This window comes from Vombatus ursinus, unplaced genomic scaffold (genome assembly GCF_900497805.2).
Source record: "Vombatus ursinus unplaced genomic scaffold, bare-nosed wombat genome assembly UNPS02014945.1, whole genome shotgun sequence".
Lineage (NCBI taxonomy): Eukaryota > Metazoa > Chordata > Mammalia > Diprotodontia > Vombatidae > Vombatus > Vombatus ursinus.
In genome coordinates this window covers 10,748,203-10,763,910 of record NW_020954723.1, presented here as the reverse complement: position 1 = coordinate 10,763,910, position 15,708 = coordinate 10,748,203, and the positions used below count along the sequence as shown (strand labels likewise).

Sequence of the window (15,708 nt, the reverse complement as noted above, 5' to 3'; positions counted from 1 at the left end):
CAAATCAATGCCCACAACTCCTCCCTTTAGCTAAGCTCCTTCGAATATTCATATTAGTCAGTCAATAAATGCTTATTCAGTGCATCTATGTGCCAGGCACTATGCTGAGTGCTGGAGATACAAATATGAAAAATAGAAAGACATTCTCAAGGAGTTTACAATTTAATGAGGGTAGATTGCACTCAAAAGGAAGCTAAAAACAGAGGCAGAATGGGATCACCAGGGAAGATATCTGATGCGGGAGATGGAGTGGGGAGAGGGAGTTTGGGATAGTGGTAGAAAAGTCAGAGAAATCCCAAAGTAATGCAGTTAGGTGAGAGATAAGGAGATGTTCTGATCTAAGCTCCCTCCTGATTTGGAGGTTTAGGAATTGATGGCTCTACCCTCCAATCAGAGGAACAAAGGGTAATGAGGAGGTAGAGGCTCATGTCTGATGGAATCTTGCTGGATGAAGAATAATGAGTTTCCTGGGGCAAGATAGAAAATATTCATTTAAGTATACCAGGGCTAGGAGTGGGGATAGTGAAATTGCCCTTGGTGTTTCTCCAATCATCATCCTGCCTTGGAGGGCTTCCTGACTCTTCTAGCATCATTCTCTCCTAATCCCAAAGCCTATTTGGCCGCCTATAAGCTTAGAACAGCAACATCTACTCCATAGCATTGTAATCTCATGTGAGATCATAGAAGCAGGTGTTTAATACACCTTAAGAGCTGTCTAAATATGAGCTACGCTTCAGCCTTCTAATGTCCTTCCTAAAATGGGATACCTAGAAGTGAAAACAATGTTGCTTGACCCAGTTACAATTCAAAGTGCTTTGAGAAAAACATCAAGAAGTTACACAAGTGTTAGGAATTCTGGTAGTCTGGTCTCCTGTTGGGCAAGGGGAAGGGAATATTTGAGGTCAGAGACACCTCTCAGATTGGATTCCATACCTTACCAGCACTTACATATGGCTGCTTCAAAAAGGTGCATCTCATCCCTCTTCAAAATTTATGTATTAAAGAACCCAAACTCTTAAAATTTCTCTGTCTCTCTCTCTCTCTCACACACACACACACACACACACACACACACACACACACACACACACAGAGTTGAGGTGGTGGTTGAACTAGCTGGCAGATCCATCAAATGGCAATTCTTTCATCAAAGGGTTTGATAGCTCATCATGGGAAAATGTTCCTAAGGGCATTGATTGAACCACAAATTTACTATGAGCTAAAACTGTGATGCGTTTTCTAATAAAGCTTACCATAGTCTTGGGCTACATTAATAAAAGTATAATATCCAGATCACAAGATGTAATCACCCCATTGTACCCAGCACTAGTCAAACCACATCTAAGGTTTTATGTTTAGTTCTGGGTATCATATTTTAAGAAGAACATTAAAAAATTAGCATATTCAGAGGGTGTTGGCTGGAATAGTTAGGGATCAGAAAACTGTCTCATATGAAAAATTATTAGGGAAATTGCTAGAGGTTGTTAGCCTGGAGAAGGTAAAACTAAAGGTGGGGGAGGTAGAGTATGATAGTAGTTTTCAAGTGTTTCAAGGGTCATCATATGGAATAGGGAATACATTAGTTTTGTGTATCTTTAGAGGGTAGAACTTTGTAACCACAGTGTGCCCAGATCTGTGCTTTGCACAAAAAAATGGATTTTTAGTTGATGCTTGTTAGACTAAACTGAAGTTTTCTGGAAGATTTCAGCTCCAAAGATAAAAATACCATAGTAACCTGAGCCACCTAAGAATGAACCAGGACTGCTGCACTAGGAAGGTGGTTGATTGTTAATGGAAGTGTTCAGAGCATTGATGATTATCTTTCAAGGATATGTTAACAGAAATGGGTGAGAGTTTTGACTAGATGTCAGAGGATCATTCAAACTCTTAAAATTCCAAGAAGTTACTTACCATGTTGGTTCCCTTCATTAAACACTATTCCTGCCCATCTCTAAAGGAAATAAATATGTGTAGGTAGCTTGGTACCATGGAAAGAGTCAGAGGGCCTGAGTTAAAATCCTAGCTTTCCTATTTCTATTTCTTTTCCTATTTCCTATTTCTTTCCTACCTGTGTGACCTTGGGTAAATCACTAAACTTCTTTAGACCTCAGGTTCCTCATCTATAAAATGAGAGGCTTGGAAGAAACATCCTCACAGGTCCTTGATGCTAATTTCTGTGATGCTATGGTAACAGCACTGACTTTAGTGTTTGGTGATATGGGTTTAAATCTTGATTCTGCCACCTGTATGACCTTGGGCAAGTTATTTAACTTCAATAGGCCTGAGTTTTCTCATTGATAAAAGGAGGGTATTGAACTAAATGATGCTAAAGTCTATTTTTGCTCTAAATCTATGATTCTATAATTTGGACTATGTAACCTTAGGTAAGTCATTTGCTGTTTAGACTTATAGACTCATTGATTCAGAACCTGGGAAGGGACTTCAGACGCCATCTAATCCAACTCTCTTTCTCTATGTTTAATTGTTTTTATTTTGTTCAATATTTTCCAATTACATTTTCATCTGGTTCAGTTTGGGAATGTTGAGGGCCCATGTGGCCCTTAGGATTCGTGTTTGACAACTCTATTCTAAAGCCCTTTATAAACCTTAAAGTGCTAAATAAATGGATGATGATGGCAATGATGATGATTCATATTCATGATGATGATTGTGATGAGGCAGTTAGGTGGCAGTGAATAGAGTATCATACTTTGAGTCAGAAAGGCCTGAATTTGATTTTAGACACTTACTAACAGTGCTACACTGAGCAAGCAAGTCACTTCACTTTCTCTTTGTCTCATTTTTCTTCATCTGTAAAATGGGGATTATAAAAATACCTACTTCCCAGAGTTCTTAGAAGGAGCAAATAAAATAATATGTGTGAAATACTCTGTCAACTTTAAAAAGCCATATAAACATTAGCTATTATTATTGTGTGCTATGATTAATAATAATAATAATAGCTACTATTATCATCTGTTAGACTTTACTTTTTTTGGGGGGGTTACCTTGATTTTTCTGGAACAAAAACCATTTCTTCCTAAAATTCTTCACTATCATTTTCTGTTCACTTCTGAATAAACACAGTTATGTGCCACACTTAGTGTCATAGACCATACTTAAGTCTTGCATGGGATTATGGAATTATCAATAGGACCTCTATGTACCAACTGTGGACAATACGTGGTACTATCAAGTGGGGCCCCAAAGGTGAGGAGTTCAGGTCTATTTGCTCATGGTTTTAGCATTTGGTTACTGTTCTAAACTTACTCATGTTATCTGAACTAACTAGATTGGAAACCACAAGAGGATTCCTCTTTAAATAAGTTCAGCATTTTCTGCTTGCCAAGAGAATGGTCCTTTTGGTGGTATTTTAATGTTTCCAATTCTAGACTGGCTGGAGCCAGGAAGTTCTGAGGTGTTAAAAATGTTCTTAGGAAAACAAACATCTAATCAGAATTTTCCAGAAATTTGGTTCAGATTCTTCTATAAAGGAATCGTTTCAGGTTAGAGGCTGGTGGATATTTTTTGTTTTGCTTTGGTTTGGTCTCTAATGGGAGTTTGGTGCATGTGCAGACCCCAAGCAATGATCTTGTGTCCTCTGCACTAACTGATGGGGTCTGCACATACACCAGACCCCTGTTACGTTTTGTTTTGTTTTTATTTTTCTAAATTATTTTTGCTGATTTTTCCTCAGTAACTGACTAGCTATAGATCATAGATTTCAAATGCAGTATCCCTAACTAATCTTTGGGGATATGCGGAAGGTTGACCTACCAGTCACTTTTTGGTGACTACAGATTTTTAAAAATGCTATCATGGTGTATTTACTTCTTTATACCTACATGTTATAAAGAATATAGTATCCTTAGCCTTCCTCATTTTGCATTAAGACACACATGCCTCTGCATAGAACCAAATGATCACGAGATTCTAGAACCAGTGAGATCTTTGTAATGCCGGGAAGACTTTTTAGGTCAGCTTTTATTTGTACCCCTTGACACACTCTACTGTCCTCTCCAAGTACAACCAAAGCTGAAGCCATTAAGATTTGCGTTGTACTGTTATGTAATGCAGTCAGTAGCACTTGCAGACAATTCCTGTTTTCTCTACCATGATTTTTGTGATCTTAGTTTATTAAATACTCTTGGAATATGGTCTCCTGAAATTAATCAAGCCCTTCAACTAATCCAACATAGCTAAGAGAAAAAGACTCTTTGCAGAAAGCTTTTAAAAGATTTATGCACTTGCATCCCAGAACCTCTGAAAATAGTTAAATTAAAGCAGCATCTCTGCTTTACTGTCATCTGTAAGAGGCTGGCCTGGTAAGCATTTTAGAGTTGCCAAAGAGCATCTATTATGTGGTGGTTTACTCTCAGGCTTTTGAGGTTGTGTTGCATCCTATAAATGCAAGTTCCTGTATTTATCCAATGCCTTCCATTCAATAATTCTTAATAAACTCCAAAGTTTTGTTGAAGGGAGGATGGAGAAGAATTTGCTTAGTATTTAAATAGACAAAGAAAACCTTGCTCTCAACATATGAAATTCATCACGCAGGGGGAAGATCTTTTTATTCTTGACAAAAAATCGCAACTTTAAAACAGCTAACTGCTGAACAACATGGGTTTGTTTATTGTCATCAGGGAGGGCTAATAGCATGATGAGAATCAGGTCAAGTAGAGGTAATCACTCTGCAGTAGAGTCTTTATTCTGCCCACAAGCTGTCTTTCTATACACCTTATTGCTTCAGCTTCATAGGCAATGATGATTCTACCCTAGATATTGATTTTTAGCTAGTATTCTGCTATGTAAACTAGGTCTAGTCCATTTTCTCTGACAAGAAGTGATTGTCAGCTCTTATTTCTTAGAAGTTCATTTGATACAAGAGACTAACATAGATGGTTTGAACATAATTTAACTTTCCTCTTTGCATTTAAGTTGATATTAATATTGAGATATAAGTCATTTTCTGCCCTTAGAATAGGAGTCAGAAAGAGCTATTTTGAGAAATGACAGAAGAGATATTTGAACCAGTGATCATCCTATTAGGCTTTTTTGGTGTGTGTGTGTGGGGGGGAAATGATTGTTTCTGAGGTGTTTTCAGAGTTTACAGAGTTCACTTTATTTTAATGGAAATACTGCATGATGGCAGGTGCATTCAGACTTTCTGATCATTGGATCACATCTGATCTGAACTGTTTAGCATTATAATTTTGTGAAGATTCCCAATTAGAATCCAAGAATTCCTTTATTGAAAATTGAACTGGTCGTGGTCGATCAACTCAATGTGATCTAGATAGGACTTTTCTCATATTAAAGAGGATAAACAGTGACAGTTTGAACCATGTAGTCCTGTTAGGGGCTTTCTTCAGTATCATGTCATCACACAAAATTATAAAAGAGCCACTCATGAGTGAAATAGGCCTGCAAGAGAGCAAGGCCTTCAGCCCTGGGTTGGCTGATGGGGCTTTTTCTAGTTATAGAAGACATAGCCCAGCAAGTGGAAAATTTACTATTTGATTGCACAATGATAGGTTTCAGGAATAGTCCAGAGCTCTTTGTGAATTTCCAACTACATTAGCCTCAGGTTCTGATACCTGATGAGCTTTCTAAGTATGTACAGTAATCTTCAAGCATAGAGTTTGCTCTTTTTAGACTATAATATCTTGGCTCATAAACACAGTTACAGAACATCCATTTTTTTTTAAACCTACCTGCTTTGGAATCCCCAGGGTGGCATTTTAGAAAATATTGGACATAAGCTGCACTACTACTGCATGCATGACAGATCTTTCTAAATTGCTGGAATGTGCTTTGAACCTGCCTTTCCAATCTTGCTGATGGCTGATTGCAAACAGAAGCAGAAATTTTATTTGAGGAGAGGTGTTGTGGGGGGTGAATTATTTAATTAAAAAGTAGAACCTCTTGAATGCAACTAATATTTCTTTATGAAGTAACTTTTGCAAACATTTTCTTAGCCCCACTGGATCTCTATATAAATTTCTTCTATTATTGCAAAGGCTGTATATAACTTGACCTGCAATTTCATTGTAGGATATTCCCAGAGTTGTAGAGGTGTAACTCCTCTATAACTGAGTCAACCAGGCCTCTTAAGAGTTTCTGTGCCTTGACCACATGGTCACATATCTAGTATGAGCCAGAGATTAGATTTGAACCCCCAAACTTCCTGAGTTCACTGAACTATTCTACCTTTGGTTAACTCTTGGGAGTGGAGGTTGGGAAAAATAGCTCATAACTATTTCTTAAACAGCCACTCCACAAACTATTATTCTCTTTATACTTAATACATTAGAATATTGGAATAAATGAAGTGGTTACACATTGTATGTAAAGGAACTCTTGAAATAATTTAAGAATTAAGTTAGTGATTGTTTATTGATAAAATAAAAAATGTTTCTATCAAAGGCACTCCAGATTTTTTGCTGTGCCTCCTTTTGCAGATTCATCCTTTCTCTGATGCTGGTCTATGTGACCTTGGGCAAGTCAGTCTTCCTCGGCCTCAGTATCCTCATCTGTAAAATGAGGGGGAGGAATTATATGGCCTCTGAGGTTCATTCCACCTCTGGATCTATGATCCTATAAGTGGCCTTTTCTCCTAGAGGGTAATGACTATAGTTCAGAGACAGAGCATTTACTTGCTTGTGAATGCCAGTTTACATAATGCTATTTTTTCTTTGCTTTGATTCTAAAACAAGATGATCCTTTAAAAAAACATACACACATATGTCTGTGTACATGTGTATGATAAAGCAGAAATATATATACACATTGAAAATAGAAAACAGAAATATATATATATATATATATATACACTTTCTAAAGCAGAATTCTTATATATCTCCTCAAGCATTTAAATTATATGATGCTCATATCATATTTTGCTGGTTGTTATTTTTTTTTTCTTTTTTTGATAGTGTTTCTTCAGGTTGTTAAAATAAATGTCTCAAATAATTCTTTTGTGCTTTGAGATTTCAGTGGCTTCAATTTCTTTATATTGGTGAGAATTAAGAGACACACAACTTACCGTGTCCTGACATGTTGGTTTTATAGGAAAATCAAAACTGGTACCTTTCAATTAACTCCTTTATTTCTTTCACCTCAAAATTGATGGCTTGAAATTGTGTGCAAGAAAGAATAATTGGTTTCTTAAAAGTACCTTAATTCTCCCAAATATTCCTTCAACCATAACAAAATGAGCTGAGACAATTCTTGCTTTGGAAACACAAGGCAACCAGCTAAATCAGTGGGGGAAGAGCTTATGCCTGGGCCTGGATTCTACAACTCTCTCCGGTAACATCATGTATATGTCTCACTTGAGAGTGGGGTTATTTGACTTGGAAGTGTCAGGGCTTGAGTTCATTCTACTCAGGAACCGGGGTGAAGGGTGAGCATGGGGTGGATGGGAGGTAGTTGTTGTTTCCCCATCTCCTTTCATACAAATGGAGGGAGACATTTTATATGTTCCTGAGATATAGTATGTAAAATGGGATTAGGGGAAGAATTAAGCAGTTTCAACTGAACTGCTTGCTATTTCACATTTGTTTGTCTAATAATAACTCTTTAGAAGGAATTATTTGATTTTTGACCAAATGTGATGCATTGTTATTTATATCTTGCTATAATTTAAGTCTGATGTGTGCTTTTGTCTACCTTCTTGAAATAAAACATAAATAAGATAAAAAATAGCCAACAAAAATTTCAAATAGATATGTTTTCAGTAATTTTATATAATATAATTTGGCATACGGATAGAGGTTACAGGGAGATATGTGACAAGGCAGAGAGGTCTATAGGTCATAGATTCAATGGTGCTGGTTGAATTTATGAACATTTTTATTTTGCATTTCATCCATTCAGTCATTAAACCCCTGCTGTATATCTATATTTTTAAGCACAATTTAGTCATTATCCAACACGTGTCCTTGATTAAGGGGAGATTTTCATGCCAATCACACCTATTTAACTCTAATCTCTATTTTTTTTTCAAAAAAAAGGGGGGGTAGGGAATAATTACTATTACTATTACTCCTGTCACTAGTTTTACTGACATCTCTTTCTTTTTGTTCTACAACAGACCAAGAATTGAGCTGAATTGAGATGCTCACAGACTGAGCAACGCTGACCTGAACTACAACTGAAGACAGAAGCCTTGCCAGTCCATTGTGCTTCCTTTGGCAGTGAGCACGCTGGTATCACCTATCACTTGTTAGGGAAAAAAAAAAAAAGACCCATCTACTGCATTTCAGTGCACATGGAGGAAGGCAGTAAAGAAGGCAACTCAAGAAGGATAATGAGACTGGGGCTTTCCTAGCTGATTATCAGAAAACAACAGCAGAAGGATTGTTTTATTGTTCTTCTTCAGGACTTTACTGTTGCTTGAGTGCTGGACACTAACAGAACCTGTTTTCTGCCTTTTCAGCTTTGCCACCTGCCTTTATTTTTTCCCATCCCCCAGCCACTCTGTATTTTGTTTCTTTACTTCAGAGATGGGCCTAAAGACTACAAAGTGGCCTAGCCACGGGGCTTTGCTTCTGAAATCGTGGGTTATCATTTCCCTGGGGCTCTACATGCAGGTTTCTAAAAACATGGCGTGCCCTAGTGTGTGCCGCTGTGACCGGAACTTTGTCTACTGTAATGAGCGAAGCTTGACCTCAGTGCCTCTTGGGATACCGGAGGGCGTAACCGTTCTCTACCTCCACAATAACCAAATTAATAATGCCGGATTTCCTGCAGAACTGCACAATGTACAGTCGGTGCACACAGTCTACCTGTATGGCAACCAACTGGATGAATTCCCCATGAACCTGCCCAAGAATGTCAAGGTTCTACACCTGCAGGAAAACAACATTCAGACCATTTCTCGGGCAGCTCTTGCTCAGCTTTTGAAGTTGGAAGAGCTACACCTGGATGACAACTCCATTTCTACAGTAGGTGTGGAAGATGGGGCATTCCGAGAAGCTATAAGTCTCAAGCTGTTGTTTCTGTCTAAGAACCATCTGAGCAGTGTGCCTGTTGGGCTCCCTGTGGATTTACAAGAACTGAGGGTAGATGAAAATCGAATTGCTGTTATATCAGACATGGCCTTTCAGAATCTCACAAGTTTAGAGCGTCTCATTGTGGATGGCAACCTCCTTACCAATAAGGGCATTGCTGAGGGGACCTTCAGCCATCTGTCAAAGCTCAAGGAATTTTCTATCGTGCGGAATTCACTGTCCCACCCTCCACCCGATCTCCCAGGTACTCATCTGGTCAAGCTTTACTTACAGGATAACCAGATAAACCATATCCCTTTGACAGCATTTTCCAATCTCCACAAGTTGGAGCGGCTAGATATTTCCAACAATCAGCTGCGGATGCTGGCTCAAGGGGTCTTTGATAATCTTTCCAACCTGAAGCAGCTCACTGCACGGAATAATCCTTGGTTTTGTGACTGTGGTATTAAATGGGTCACAGAGTGGCTCAAATTCATTCCTTCATCTCTTAATGTACGTGGTTTTATGTGCCAGGGACCGGAACAGGTCAGGGGCATGGCTGTCAGGGAGCTGAATATGAATCTGTTGTCGTGCCCTACCACTACACCTGGATTATCTCTCATTACCCCACCCCCAAGCATTGTTCCTCCAACCACACAGATTCCCACTCAGCCTGCAGCGACCCCTAGCAAAAATTATACTCCTCTGACACCCACTGTATCTAAACTCCTCCCCACTGTGCCTGACTGGGATGACAGAGAAAGGCTGACCCCTCCCATTTCTGAACGGATCCAACTCTCGGTCCATGCTGTGAATGACACTTCCATTCAAGTCAGTTGGCTTTCTCTCTTTACTGTGATGGCATACAAGCTCACCTGGGTGAAAATGGGCCACAGCCTGGTAGGGGGCATCGTTCAAGAACGGATAGTCGGTGGTGAAAAGCAACACCTGAGTTTGATCAATTTAGAGCCCAGATCTACCTATCGGGTTTGCTTAGTGCCACTGGATGCTTTTAATTACCGAGCTGGAGAAGACACCATTTGTTCAGAGGCTACCACTCATGCCTCCCATTTAAACAATGGCAGCAACACAGCTTCCAGTCACGAGCAGACAACTTCTCACAACATGGGTTCCCCCTTTCTTCTGGCAGGTTTGATTGGGGGTGCAGTGATATTTGTGCTGGTGGTTTTGCTCAGCGTTTTTTGCTGGCACATGCATAAAAAGGGACGCTACACCTCCCAGAAGTGGAAATATAATCGGGGCCGGCGGAAAGACGACTACTGTGAGGCAGGCACCAAAAAGGACAACTCCATCCTGGAGATGACAGAAACCAGCTTTCAGATTGTCTCCTTAAATAATGATCAGCTCCTTAAAGGAGATTTCAGACTGCAGCCCATTTACACCCCAAATGGGGGCATTAATTACACAGACTGCCACATTCCCAACAACATGAGATACTGCAACAGCAGCGTTCCAGACTTGGAGCACTGTCACACGTGATATCAAGGAGGGCAGGGAGACATCAAGCGTACAGCGAAACTCTTGGACAACACACACTCAAACACACACACACACACATGTGCGAGCATAGAGACACACACAAATTACATTTGATAAATGTTACACAGATGCATTTGTGCATTTGAATACTCTGTAATTTATACGGTGTACTATATAATGGGATTTAAAAAAAGTGCTATCTTTTCTATTTCAAGTTAATTGCAAACAGTTTTGTAACTCTTTGCTTTTTAAATCTTTAAAAAAAAAGTTGCTGAAGTACTGTACAGGGTTGTACAATGAGAACCCAATGCCATGGCAAAGGAAAGAGTGATTCTTTCGTACAATGTACATTAACCATTTTGCTGTCGAAGCTGTCAAAAGAGATTTCCTTCTTCAGAGCCACTGGTCAAGGTCCAAGTACAAATTAGAGTGGATTCATTGGCTCAAGGGGTCTTTGATAATCTTTCCAACCTGAAGCAGGACAGGATAATTTAATTTCTATTTTTTTAAAAATCTAACCAAGCAATTCCATGCTATTTCTGCACTTCCCAGGTTTTTTTGGGTGGGGTGGGTGTGAAAGTAGAAATTACAAAATTAGGGATGGGAAAATTGTACCAAAATTCTGGTTTGACCTAGATCAGGAAATAACTGCTGAATTACAAGGAAAGAACTTCATTCTCATGAGATAATTTGGCCCACTTGGCAAAGCCCAAGAGGATTAATTAAAATTTCAAAAAGCTTGAAAACTTTGGAGGTGGCTGGGTAAAAAAAAATCATCATAGTGTCCCAACCCTATATAATTTGACAGAGTTAGAGACCAGAGTTACATTTAATTCAGACATATTGACAAAATGATGATTCAGAAAGAAAATCAACTCCATTTAAAAGTGTTTATGATCAAATCAAGTATAAGGCTAAACCAAATTCAACTGAAAAGTTTTCCAATACATTGTTTTAAGAGAGAGACTAACAAAATAGGGTAAAAGAAATACTGAATTAAATTATTTTTGATAAAGAAGATTATTTTGAGAAATTCAATAAGGCTATGTCTACATGACTGACCAAGCAACTGAGTGGAGAAAAAAAAATCATTCATGTTAGATTCTTTTTTTCATTGTCACATAGTTTAAAAAAAAATCTTGAAATAGTTATTTTACTTAATCTTTTACTTTTAAGCTGGTTGTATTGGTCTCATGTAGACCAAAGCCCAAACTCATGCCTTTCCTTCTCTCAATTTCTTGTCTTCCATTCAGACATTTTTGGAAGGAAGAACCCACAAAATTCTGTTAATTATACTCCACTTGTTTCTCATCTTTCCTCGGTTTTTCAGGAAAAGTTATTTATGACACTCTGGGATGCACAAAGACTCACCCAAGTGCACCTATAGTTTATGAAACTAGTGTCCGTTATCACAGCTAGTAGTAGATCATAGATCCTAGAGTTAGACTTAGGAGGGACCTTAGAGGTCACTATAAGGCCTACCAGTGCTGGTCCAAAACATTATATATATTTATATATTCTCCCCCCCCCAAGAAATTTCCAGGTTCAACCAATACATTGACTTTCTTTCCATTTTGCTGCTTACATTTAATTGATGGGAAAACAAAAATGAACAAACTGGATGTTTTATAAATTTTTCTGCCTAATCCTGTCAGAGCATGGGAGAGAGCAAAAGGGGGATTATGAGAGGAGTTATCTAAGTATGATATGCTATGTTTTTGAAGCTCTGTCCCTTCTTCACAGGATTCCATGGGATCCTTGGGAAGCCTAAATCATTTTCTCCTTTTAATCCCCAAAATGTAGAAGGGCTGTGGTTGGAGATGGTAGGCATTATCTTAAAGTTTGCATCCTTTTGAAGTTCTAGTTAAAAATCAAATTTAGAAATCTCACTCTGTACTATGTGTTTTCTATTTCTCTTGCTATAACAGTTTTTTTTTTTAAGGGAGCCATGTGGCAAGTGTCACAGAGTTGTCTTTGTTTTTATTTTGTTTTGTTTTTAAAGGAAAAAAAATAAGCTGTGATGTGTCTTCTTTGTATAACCTTAGGTATAAAATGCTATGCAAGTTTTTTTTTTCTTTATAGTAAAAGCCTTATTTCCTCAGTACTTTCTCTCTCCCCAGTATGTTTTAACTCCTTTGGCCCTTTGGGATAAACAAAAAAAAATGTAACTAGCTATATATTGTTATAGACATCAGTGCACCAGTGTGCATTCAGCCAAGGCGAAATTTCAGGTTTTGTGTGAATTCTGGAGTGACTGAGATTTCCAGTGTAGTGTAGCAGCTCAGCTCATGGGTTGCTTACTTAATACTATCTCTACAATAAGAGTGAAAGGCGTTAGGTTGGGCAATGAAAGAGGCCAGTCTGGAAAATTCAGCTAAATACCCAGGGGGATCTCACTTAATTACCTAATCACTTCAAGTCTCCAACATATTTAGACTTCATAGACTACAGTATATCTTCAGGAAGAATGCTTTGGCTTCTAATTAGATATAGGTTCACAATACTACTCATTTATCTTCATATGATTTCATTCCCAAAGGGCCTCTGGCCAACGAGACTCAAAACTGAAGATGGGTGGGTTTCCCATTTTCTTAAATTTTCCTGTGGCCTACACAGCATGTGGGATTGTTTGACACTAGCAGATACAACAGAGTTCTTGGCCTAGAGAATGAGTTACAGTTGACTGAATGGGTACCATACCCATTATGCTAGAAAGATGAGTTGTAAAAGTTTCATTTACCATTAACCTTGCTTATTTTGATTTTCTGTATGACATAGCAAATGATCTGCTGAAAACAGAATCCTTTTTGAATATGGTATTTGGGAATCTCACCTCACACTAAAAGCATACATGCTGTCATGTAATAGTGTTCTGTTCTATAATGGACTCATGTTGCTGCTGCCTCACCATAGGATTTGTGTTTGAAATTATGTTTCCAGTGATGGCCATATTTGTGCAAACCTGTCTGCGTCCTATCTTGGTCCCTCCTGTGGTCGATATACACTGGGAGATAGGTGGCCAAAATTAAGTGGGAAGCCAAATCCATAAAGCAGAAGGATATTCACTGGTTCACACATAAAGCAAGACCTATGGTCTTGACTTTCATGGTATGATGTTTTAGCCAACTGAGTTAATTTGATTCATAGTGTAAACATTTAGAAGTATGTGACTCTCTTATGGCAAAGAAGAAATATTAAAAAGAACAGGAATAAATCAATATCAATTGACAGTCATTATCTGTATCCATGGCTGTCATTTAATACTGATGCTGTTTGGAAAAGAGATTTGATGATGGAGATGCTGCAACCTTCCCTCCCAGTGTCATCGACATTTGTCTATTGAATTTGCAACTTTGTTGTATGTGTTAGCAGAAAGGAGACACCTGGTGTTTCCCTGCCTTTACCTTCCCAGGGCTTCTGAGCAAGAATACTACAAGTGAAATTCATTCTCCCTTGTGAGCATTATTATATTTTCTCATTATCTGAATGTTTGTGGAAGATATATTAAGAGTTTCCCCCAAGGTAAAAAAAAATACAGTATAACTGGTCTGAGAAAAAAAATTAAAAAAAAAAAACTAACGAAGGAGCTAATATTACAGCTCCATTTTCTACTGGAGCAGATCATAATCTTTTTAGTCATTTCATGGGCGTTAGAAAATACCTCCCCACTGGGAGAAAACTTCTTCATGTTGTGAGCAAAGCATCCATACAAATCACAAGGCAATATTGTTGTAACCCATGGGGAGAACAAATAATGAATTTTATCTACCAATCTCAGCAGCGGGTTCAGCCACAGCTATTGACAGCGAAGTGGTTAATTTCCATTTACTCCTTTGTTCATAGCATTTCTTTATTCTAATTTATAATGAGGAGACATTAAAGTTTTACTTTAGAACATGAGAATAATGGTTTTACTCATGACATCTTCCAGCCATACAAAAAAGCAAAACAGAAGTGAGTACCCCAAAGAGAAAACAAAAATAACTCGAGTGCTAAGCCTCATGTGGCCTTGCCTGATGCTTCTTTTCACACAAGGAAGCTGGAGTTTTCATCCTTCCCCAGTGGTATGACAGGAGTCACTTTGGTCCCTGTAGTTGCAAGGGGAAATTGATTGAATAAAGTTTGGCAAAACAGTGATACTGTACATATAATGGAATCAAAAGACTTGGTTGTTATTATTTCCCTAGTAGCACACCCACCAGACTGGTACAAAGCAGGGCAGTAGAGGTCATAGATTTTTCTGGTATTTAAAAACCTCCCTGGGCATTGGAAAGTTATTCCCTAAGATGTAAAATGTGTATCAGTTTAGAGGCAAAATGAGGCATTAGGCCAATGTGTGTCCCCGATATAAGCGGAGTGGCATAAAGTACACTCATTAAAAGTTTATCATGATGATTTATTATTGATTGAGCCATATGTTGATTTGGTTCTTGTTTGCCTTGACGTGGGACTCCAAGGGGCTGGAAAACCTGCATTATACATCTTCTGAGACCTACCATGTTGCACATGTTAACTTCAAGACTTCACTCTACACTATACAATACCTTGTTGATATATTAAGTAAAGACTTATTTTAAAAAAAAATATTGTGTTTATTTGAGCTGGTTCATTGAAATGCAGTAATCATAGTTGTTTTGAATAGGAGAAATGAAAAATGGTGCTGGGTGATATAGGAGGATGATAGGAATAAATTGGCTGATAGGATTTTCATTTTCTTCAATCCATGATATATACCTTTATTTTAAAGGCCACTTCATGTTTGATTTTGAGGTGCTTTTTAATTTCCTGACAAGGGTGTGTGTGCTCCTACGTGTATCCAATATCACTGATATACAGGGCATATCCTTTTATAGGGCGATAAAGTAATCTCACATAAATACCTTTCTGCATCAAAAATAGAATACTCCTTCTCCAGGTGCCAAATGCCATATACGCCATTTGTTAATAGCTCACATGTTTACAACTCTTTATGTTTCCGAAGTATTTTCCTCACACCATCTTTATAAAGTAGTACAAGCAAGATGAAGAAACTGAGGTTTGATGTCTTCCCTAAGCTATTTTAAGAGTTGGAGCTAGTACACAAACCCATGTCTTTTAACTTCATTGTTCTTTATAGTACACCACACTTCCTTTCATAGTTCTAAGTACATGCTTTCCTTCCTTTGGAATGTTTTACATCCAGTTAAACTTTCTGTTCTCAATGGGTTAAATTATA

General features: G+C 38.1%; 1 protein-coding gene across 5 annotated transcripts in view; it reads left to right on the top strand.

Moving 5' to 3' along the window:
- The window catches only part of FLRT2 (fibronectin leucine rich transmembrane protein 2), a 117,263-nt gene extending 102,167 nt beyond the window's left edge, over positions 1-15,096 (top strand). For all 5 annotated transcript variants that reach the window (XM_027844820.1, XM_027844818.1, XM_027844819.1 and 2 more), the window contains one exon: positions 8,096-15,096. In XM_027844820.1, the coding sequence (XP_027700621.1) occupies positions 8,508-10,493 (1,986 nt within the window). In that variant the 5' untranslated portion in view covers positions 8,096-8,507 and the 3' untranslated portion in view covers positions 10,494-15,096. The remainder of the gene's footprint in view (positions 1-8,095) is intronic.
- Positions 15,097-15,708: the final 612 nt, after the last annotated feature.